Source organism: Carassius gibelio, chromosome A13 (genome assembly GCF_023724105.1).
Source record: "Carassius gibelio isolate Cgi1373 ecotype wild population from Czech Republic chromosome A13, carGib1.2-hapl.c, whole genome shotgun sequence".
Taxonomy (NCBI): Eukaryota; Metazoa; Chordata; class Actinopteri; order Cypriniformes; family Cyprinidae; genus Carassius; species Carassius gibelio.
This window is the reverse complement of record NC_068383.1, coordinates 17,229,438-17,238,987: the sequence shown is the minus strand read 5'-3', so window position 1 is coordinate 17,238,987 and position 9,550 is coordinate 17,229,438. Positions and strand designations below refer to the sequence as shown.

General features: G+C 36.6%; 1 protein-coding gene across 1 annotated transcript; it reads right to left on the bottom strand.

The window, feature by feature from the left end:
- Positions 1–218: 218 nt before the first annotated feature.
- Positions 219–8,481, bottom strand: LOC128026341 (gamma-aminobutyric acid receptor subunit gamma-1-like). Its single transcript, XM_052613376.1, has 9 exons — positions 8,061–8,481; positions 6,456–6,620; positions 5,008–5,071; positions 4,614–4,834; positions 4,270–4,352; positions 3,672–3,809; positions 2,880–3,032; positions 2,544–2,743; positions 219–2,315 (listed from the first exon to the last, which is right to left on the bottom strand). The coding sequence occupies exons 1-9, from the start codon at positions 8,129–8,131 to the stop codon at positions 2,040–2,042; spliced, it is 1,371 nt and encodes a 456-aa protein (XP_052469336.1). The 5' UTR covers positions 8,132–8,481; the 3' UTR covers positions 219–2,039.
- Positions 8,482–9,550: the final 1,069 nt, after the last annotated feature.

Genomic DNA, 9,550 nt, shown 5'->3' with positions numbered 1-9,550 from the left:
TATCAAGTATGAAGTGTTTACTCACGTGCTCCCTAAGATGAAGTAACTCATATTCCTCCCTGATGTGTGAAATAACAATTAAGATCCATAAATGACTGAAATTTAATTTTTGTATGAAAATCTTGTTGCTCATTCACTTGTGGCAATAATTATAAAACTAATTGCGATATTAACAAAGCATTGTTACCAGAATAACTGCATGAGGGTTTAATTTCTACATTCATATTTTTTATCCCAGCGTTTTTTTGGTTTTGATAAGTTGTGAATCATCAAGAGTTTGAGAGAGCATAGAGTTTTATCATTGTTTTGCAGGCACTGTTTTATTACTCACAGTGTTCAATGCTACAAAAACATATGAACACATAAAAAGCATGAAGGTTAGCACTTACAGAAGACACGACGACAACACCTAGAACAAGTGGAGAGCAGAGTACAGAGATGTACGGTGAGTGACGGAGTCTGCTTTGAATACCCACTCACGTATAGACACACATGCACGCACTCACACAGATACATGAAGGTCACTGATGTGTATTATTAAGGGTGTTAAACAGATTAAGTCTAATAGATATTCTTGCCATAACAATACAAATAGGTTACCTTTCTCTATATTTTTATTTGTATTGTCATCTGGTTGTTGCATGAGTCTGAAACTGTGAGGCTGTCATTAAGAAAGACAATAGTACAGAATATATCAAGATACAGGGCACAACACAATACATAACAGATGTTCAGAAAGGGAGACAACAGATCAAGATAACACCCAGCAAAAGACAAACCACATGGAAACATCAAATAAAACAAGCAACAGCCGAAAGCACAGCAGGAGATTGAGAAAAACACTTGTAATTTATGTGTACAGATGTTTTGAGAGTAAAGTCAACTATTGCTCGCACACTCTGTTCATCTGTTTCTCACATCAAATAGGACTCTGAGATCAGATTTAACCTAATTTAAGACAATTGAATTAGACTATTACCAGTAGAGAAGGCATCTATGGTTTGTGTTATGAAGACGTTGTAGTTTTGAGACTGTTTGTGACAGGTCTGTAAAAAGCTCTTCTGCTGAATAAAGTCCATCAGAACCGTTTCCAAATAAGGATTGATTAGCCTTAGGAGCTCGGATGAGTCATGCAATTACAGACAGAAATCTAGCCATTCGTGAGGAGAAATGAAATGCCATCTTGAATACAAAGGAGAGAGATTAACTCTTATTTGTACTAAAGGACACTGAACATCTGTGAATTGTAAGGGCTGCTCTATTTCTTTTGTTTGATATATAAAAAATTGCACGTGGACCCTTTTATCTTGGGCACATTGGCATTTCTTTGTGTCATCTATTGCAGAGACAGCTTATTATTTCAAGTCAAGAACATTTCACAGTATCATTAGAGGCTAATTCCAAGTAAATGGCTTTTGGGTAATTCTTGAGCAGAACAAAATACTATTCATGTAACCTTTAGATATCTATGCTTTGGTTTGTTTAGTAACGCAGGTAATTCACACAGAACTGTAGCTATTTTAAGTTTAAAATAAATAAATAAATTCTGATAGATTAACATGTAAATATTAGTTTTCTAATGTGTAGCCACATTTTTTTTTCTCTTGAAAAATTTGTACCAGAAGTAATATATCTACTTTTAAGAGCAAAAAATAATATTTGCTTCAGCCAGAGAGATAATAACCTGAAGAAGTTCTGTCATAGTTGCGATTAAGATGATAATATTGCAGTAAAAAAATAATAATAAAATGTAAAGGTGTTTTTAAGAGATCATTTTTAATAGATCATCCTTCTCAAAAACCCAAAATTGCTGGTAATATTCAGTTGGCATCAGCGCAGAATCACATTTATCCTCCTTCTAAGATTCAAATCCTTCCCAGGTACAGTTAAAGATACATCAAGTAATAATACATCCAAATAAATCCTCACACCTGCACTTCTCTTAAAGATTTATGCTGCCAGATTAAGCAGATGGGGAATTTACAGATGATTTGCAAATATTACTATAACTGAGTTCCTCTTTAACTTGCCCAGCATCTTTAAAGATACAGATATCCAATCCAGTAGACAAGGTTGAAGAGGCCAAAGGCAGTTGGGAAGAAAATTCGGGAGTAGGAGTCAATTTTGGAGACATGGACATGCATTCTGTTTTCACGCCAAGCTCCGGAGCGACAATCATCAAAGCAGCAGAAGAAACTGGCGCAGTCTTTCCCATCCAGACATTCATATGCATAATCGTCATCCTCGTGGTAGGGTGCAATATTGTTCATCTGCAGCAGAGATGTCCCAGGTCTGCTGTTAACCCTGCTGGGTTTCTACACAGAGGAACAGCAAGGTTACTACTGCTTCATTGCTAAAACAAATAAAGGTGTAAAGGTGCTGAGTCCCATTCACTGTAATTGTACGGAAAAGAGCACAGAATTTCTTATTTTGTTTTCCACAGAAATGTATACACATTTTGAATGACATGAATCTGAGTAAATAAAAGAATAATCTTTTTTTAGATGAATGGGCCCTTTAATAACAGAATGAAGTTCATTCACCTGTGCATGGCCTGATTTGGTCTTCTTGTTCTGTCGATTGCTTGTGAAATAATGCAGGGTCCCGTATTCCATAAGAGCAGCAAAGGTAAAGATGAAGCAGACAGACACAAACAGATCCATGGCTGTCACATACGACACCTTCGGCAAGGACTTCCTCGATATGGTGCTTAGGGTTGTCATGGTGAGCACAGTTGTGATACCTAAGCCAATCAAGATGCACAATAATTGAGGACCCCCACTGAAGCACTTCCTTTTTTAATGATCACATGCACTTGGGTAATGCGTTCACATATCAAATGCTATTGATTTGTATTAATTCTGAAGATTTGAAATTACCTAAAGATGTTCTGGCAGGCACGGCATCCTTGTTAATCCAGAAGGAGACCCAGGACAAAACCACTATCATACTGCAGGGGATATAGGTCTGGATGGTGAAGTAGCCCATTCTCCGGCTTAGGTCAAAGAAAATGGTCATAACTACATATTCCCCTATATTAATACAAGATACAAGGAATTTTAGACATTTTTTTACAATAATTATGCATCAGAAAATATATTATAATCAATGACTCCTGATAAGAACTATAATTATAACCACTCATGCATTCTTTCTTTTAATATTAATTATTATTATTATTATTATTATTATTATTATTATTATTATTATTATTACTTACTTTACTTATATTATAATCTACTATTATTATTAATGTTACTTCAAACTAAAATAATTACCATTATTATTTAAAATAACACTATTTTACTATTAATAATATCATTTATTATGATTATTATTATTATTATTATTATTATTATTATTATTACTACCAAAGATCTACTGATACTATTAATCTTTGTAATATTATCAGTAGTAGTAACAATAATAATAGTGACAACTCAAAATCTACTATTAATAGTAACAAGATTAATAATGGTAATAATAATTATTATTAATAATAAAATAACCACTCATGTATTATCATTATTATTAATAATAACTTATATTATTTGAAGATTAACAATAATAATATTTGCTCATTTATAGTTGTAGTTATTATTATTAATAACTAAAAATCGGCCATCATTATTTAATCTTTTTTTTTTTTTTTTCTTTTTTTCTTCTCATACCAGATTGAGTGTGTGCCACGTCAGAACTGTTCCGTAGACCCACAAAAGCAAACTGGTAAAGCCTCCAGTACCGCTGGTCTGCAACCTCAACCGAACGACGCTGCCATCTATACTGGATCTCATTTTTTGGATACCCATCTGCAAATAGACACAAAATCACATCCACCGGATTACAAGTGAACTTTCATTTCGGTTTGTAAGTGATAAGAAGTTACAGTGATGGTAGAATGGCACTGAGGCTTCAGGCGGCAGCACTCTGTTAGACTAAAGCGCAGCATGCCCTTCCCGTGCCCACTGAGGATGATGACACATGAGAAGCTGAGGCATGATGCTAATAACAGATGGAGACGTGACATAGACTGAGAAGAGGAGATAGGGGATGGAGCGACAGCTGGAGAAGTATGATATCTGTCCTCACTCATTGCAAGGTTAGAGGATGGTAGTTGGTGCAGACCTTCTGCAATGCTAAGATTTGGCTGACCAATACTGGCGATGCATGGTTGGCTGAAAGATGCAATGTATGGGGATTGGCTGCCTGGCAGCGTTCAGGACAGGACTGAGGCTGAGTGACAGATTGACATAAGAATTTAACACCTACAGCTTGAAAACTCCAGAGGGCACGAATGTTCATCCATGGGAAAGTTATGCAGCTTAAGGTAGCATTCCGCATTAATAGTCAACCTAACAAAAAAGAATCATAGACAATAGCAAAACCAAAAAAATGTTGATTGTGACATTTAAGAGGTAGTGCATTTGTGCAGGCTTTGATCTATGAACACACTCAGTCTGGTTTAACAGTCCCTGACATAAATGTGAATCAGATGTAATGGCTTAAACATGCTGCAACAGACAGCGGGTGTCATCAGGTACAAAAGCAAATGCTACAGGACAGGAATACGAGGACAACATTCACTCAGCTCTTAAAGTTAACCGTGGACTCACCTTAGAGTATACATCACTCTCCCATTGCTCCAAAGCCGCAGAAGGCGATTGGGTGTCGTGATCCAGTGGGCGTCAGATTTACGAGAGTTGCGGAAAAAAGTGTCAGGGATCCAGATTTTTCCGACCATGTTGCTGTTGAGCATGAGGAGTTTCATTGAGCTGTTGAATTTGAGTCTGCTGTCGTACCACGTCTGAGCAAAGAAGATGTCTATTGTGTACTCCTAAAAAACACCAAACAATGAGAGGTCTGGCCGTTGCTTTTGTTACTGTGAAATCATGTGGGTATTGGTTGTGAAAGTGGATTTGATGATTGTAAAAAGGATCTATACGGTTGTTTAGAGTGTCTGTTTTTTACAGCTCTGAACATAATGTATTATTGTACATCTCTGCTCACCATATTGATGGGATCTACTGGGCCAATGCTGTTCACATATACTGCCGTCTCAATCACAGTTGGTCTCACTAGAATATAATTACAAACATTCAAATTACAATAATTGTTAATCATAGCTATCAAATAAAACACTAAAAATAAATGAAATACATATTTATAATATAAAAACAATATAATAACTATAATAATAAATAATTAATAATAATAATAATAAATAAATAATAAATAATAAATAATTTAAAAAAATATATGTATAGCTACATATACATATAGCCTGTATTTAGCATGCATTTTAGGAAGTTTTTAGGAAGAAAAAGGTAATTGAGACTTTTTATCATACAGTTTTGACTTTTTTCTCACAGTTGCATGTTTATGTCTCACAATTTGGATTTTTCTTCTCAGAATTGCACATTTTTATCTCGCAGTTGCAAGTTTATGTTCCCTCACATAATTCTGCGCTGGAAATTGGCTTCCATAGAAAAATGCGTTTGTATTCATTAGCTTTAATCATTTATTTACTTCCTCTTCTTCTTTTTCCTTTCTCTTTTTGCACACATTTTGGGCTATTGAATAATGTTAACCGGTAGCCAATAGCAAAACCAATAGGCAGCTATTTTTAGCAAACTCACATTCAGTTTGGCTCCGCCCTATATGTAACCATCCAATCAATTCCTAATCAGTGGATACGATTGAATTTTGTCTCTGAATATCCTGTTTTGCTCAGAAATACATCTCATTACAAAAGCGAAATGGGCTGCAAACCAGTTCATGTTTCTTATAACATCCACAAAAATTAGTCAAAGCTGCCTGAATCCTCATCTTAACAGTTTCATAAATATTCCTGTCGCAGTCAGTCACAGAGATGTGACAAATAACAAAAACTCAGCTTGCTGACCTGCAGTTCCTCAGCACTTGCTCTGCGCTCTGATTAACTGTTCTTCTCATACTTACACTCTCTGCCTCTATCTCAGTCACATGAAACACAGATAAAGAAGGAAGATCAATAGTGATTTGGGTCTATTGTACCCGAACATCACCAAGATAAATCCTCTTAAATAACTGAACTCTAGTCAGCTGCGCCGCTTCCAGAACACTGATGTACTGAGAATAAAGTGACCTGTATAGCTCTGGTGTAGAGAAAAACACCAGAAAGACCCTAAAGCCTAGCACTTTTTCATTGAACATTGTAATAATGCTGATAGTAAAGTAAAAATTATGATTACAGAGAAACTCTGAACTACTTGGAGGGTTTAATTGTCACAGTGTGTTCCTCTTCACATGGTTTTCTAATAATGATGACATTATCTTATAATTATAAAAATGTTCAGTTACCCATAAAATGTAACACTGTGTTGAAGGTCATAAACAAGCCTAGAATCTGCAGGCAATTTGTGTGCACAGATCCTGCTTGGGCCTGGATATAAGCACAACCGTTCAAAAAAATGGACTTGCCTCCGATATCTGGTCTCAGTTTGTTGTCATAACCTTGCAGCAATTTGTTTAGGATAAGGGTGACGTCGCTCTCATAGACCTTTGGTGATAAAACCCAAGTTTTATTTATGGGGACATCCTCGTAATCTTCCTCCTCTGCTTTGATCGGGCCAAATGCCATGCTATCATAAAAACAGAGACAAACCGTTGTGAGTAGACAGACAGTAGTGAGGTAAATAATAGAGCAATATTAGAATGAAAATTGAGAGTAGTTAAAAGAGGAGTCAGTTTATATAAGGAGCTTAAACTCTAAAGAGCGACCGAATGGTTTAAGGTATGACAGACAGAAGGAGAAAGAGAGGATTTGTATGATGAGTTTAACAGGAAGAACAAATAAAAGAAGTCATCTTAGAGGAGTTTTTTAAATGAGCATAGTGCAGGAGATACAAAGAGGAGGTTCTAATAAAAGAATGCAGTGATTAATGAAGATGTGTTCTTGCAGTGGAAGGAGGGGACAGCTGAAGGTGAGGGGTTTAAATTATCACCCACAACTCCCTCTCACACTCGCCCTCTTGTAGTGGTTGACTGGTATATTGCCAAAGCCAATATATTGGCCGATATTTGCCATTTTTTTTAAATATCGGCATCGGCAGATACGTTTTTTTGCTTGGCCGATGTGTTCAAGGCTTTTTATTTTGACGGAAAACCATTTATCTAAATATGACATTTAAACAAATAAAACTGATTAAAATGTGTTCACATCTGAAAGGTCTAAATATGTATCTTCAAAAAAAAAAAAAAAAAAAAAACAGACAAACCGTGATTAAACATTTGAGCTTTGTCTATAAACAAAACATCTAAATGGTACATTCCCATACATATGCAAATACTTAAAGAGAAAAATCGATATGAAGCATCCCTGTGGATGAGACCCATGTGGCTTGTGATCCCGGTAGGCACAGCACTGAGTGGTTAAAAAGCAGGCTGTCAATGGAAAATAAGACCAGACAGAATAATATGTCTGGACTCAACAATAGCCTCTGAATGACCTTTGAGGGCTAATATGAGAGACACAGTTATTTGAAGACAAACAAATGAAGGAAGGAAACCAAAGTAGCGCGAGCCAACATAAGTGTTAATGTAAACTAGGCTACAACTTATGTGTAACATTTACAACGCATAAATTGTGAAATACCCATGTGAGGATGCAAAATCTATTACTGTGTGAAAAAAAAATGTAGTTGGGGTGCTGTTTGTTGAACTGTAGCTGATTGCTGGCTCAGATCTCCTCAAGACTGACACCGCACGTCCACGCTAGAAAGACGAATGCCCTGAGCAAAGCTGTCACTTGTCTGTATTATTATTCTCAAATGTATTCAGTGTACGCAAAACTCCACGTGTCGTGATCGACAGTTATAGGTGGAAATGTTAGGTTGATAAATTTGATGTGCTACAAGAAAATCGTAAAAAAACAAACGTTCTGCAGCACTTCGCGCTACAGAATGAAGCCAGATGCCCGCGTGGTGAACTGTCCAAGTGTGTGTTGTCGGTCAAGGGCTATTTTAGTATTCATGTTGATTGCACCCCTTGTTACTTTTGCCCCCTATGAAGAGAAAACTTACCAGACTCCAAGCAGACCGGGTAGCATCCAGACCAGCGTCTCTTTTCTCCGACGGCGATGCAGCAGAACCATCGCGCGCACGCTCGGTCTCCAAAATGAATTAAAGCTAAAAGACGATCAAACCTTTGTGTGATTTAAGCGATTCTCAACACGGTGGTTGAAGGCGTCGGGGTATGCTGTTAGTTGTTGTTTAGTCACATGCATATAGCTTGAGCCTGTGGTCTATAAGGCAGGCAGCACGCGCGGTGTGGATGTGAATGGTGAATGCGGGATTTCGCTGATTGCGGCACCACTGCTTTCATCCAGCGTTCTGCTGAGTGAGACGCTCTCGATGCTCCGGGAACGATTACTATTAGAAACTGCCTGTAAGAAAAGAGCTGACGGCTCTACCTCAGAGGATTTACATCAAGATGTGATTGATGAAACCTTTACTTCGTATGGGGTTAATAAAGTGACAAATGCGACATTTTCCATGGCGCTGTATAAGATGTACAAAGTAGCTTAGGCTATGATCAAATTTAACCATAAAATGCATATAGAGGGTAGAAATGATTTTATGTAATGTTGTTTTTTATTGTGTGTGTGTGTGTGTGTGTGTGTAAATGAGCTTTCTGAAGACATCTCTCCCAGTAATTTCCTGTTTAGCAAACAGTCCACTGGTTTTGTTGTGGTTTATGATCATTTTAATCATTTAAAATGTATGATAAAATGATAATGGTAATATATGCCTAAGTATGTTGTTATGGTAGCATCCTTATCTCTATAACTTTTAAGGTCACTGAATAGTTGTTTGAAAACGAAGTTGAAACGTGGCTTCCCCTATAGGTGTAAAAATAGATTTTGTATTGGGGAAAAAATCCATTACTTTTTTATTTTATTTTCTTCTTCTTATTATTATTGTTTTATCTTTATCAAATCCCCACGAGGAATGTAAAACCTGAAATTTCTGATGTTATGGGAACATAATTTCGGTCCCCATGAAGAAACGTCTTATAGCCTACATCATATACAATTAGGCCTAGGCCTATGCTTTCTGAATGTTTACTGTACGGGTTTAGGGGATGGAATTTAACGTTTCTACAATAGACTATACAAATAATTATGTCTGTGGAGTGTCATAAAACACAAAAACTCAGTGTATGTGTGTGTGTGTGTGTGTGTGCTCTTGTTTTGTGAGGTATTACAAGGAGAGGGTGATTTATGAGGACATAACCCATGTCCTCATTTTTCATAACGCTTATAAATCATACAGAATTAGTTTTTTTGAGAAAGTAAAAATGCACATTTTCCTGTGAGGGTTAGGGTTAGGTGTAGGTTTGGTGAAGGGCGATAGAATATACAGTTTTTACAGTACAGTATAAAAACCATTACACCTATGGGATGTCCCCACTTTTCCCCCAAAAAAAACAACAACATTTGTGTGTGTGTGTGTGTTTAAGGCTGCGCCTGAAAGCTGAGGCAGCGTGACTTGATGCCTCTCTGCCTTATCTG

What these genes read in the sequence shown, in the direction of transcription:
- LOC128026341 (XM_052613376.1), bottom strand. Translation starts at nt 8,131, where the DNA reads ATGGTTCTGCTGCATCGCCGTCGGAGAAAAGAGACGCTGGTCTGGATG. An exon ending in CCCGGTCTGCTTGGAGTCTG is followed by an intron (nt 6,621 to 8,060) that starts GTAAGTTTTCTC and finishes TTTTTATGATAG; the next exon opens with CATGGCATTTGGCCCGATCA. An exon ending in AGAGTGATGTATACTCTAAG is followed by an intron (nt 4,353 to 4,613) that starts GTGAGTCCACGG and finishes CTTTTTTGTTAG; the next exon opens with GTTGACTATTAATGCGGAAT.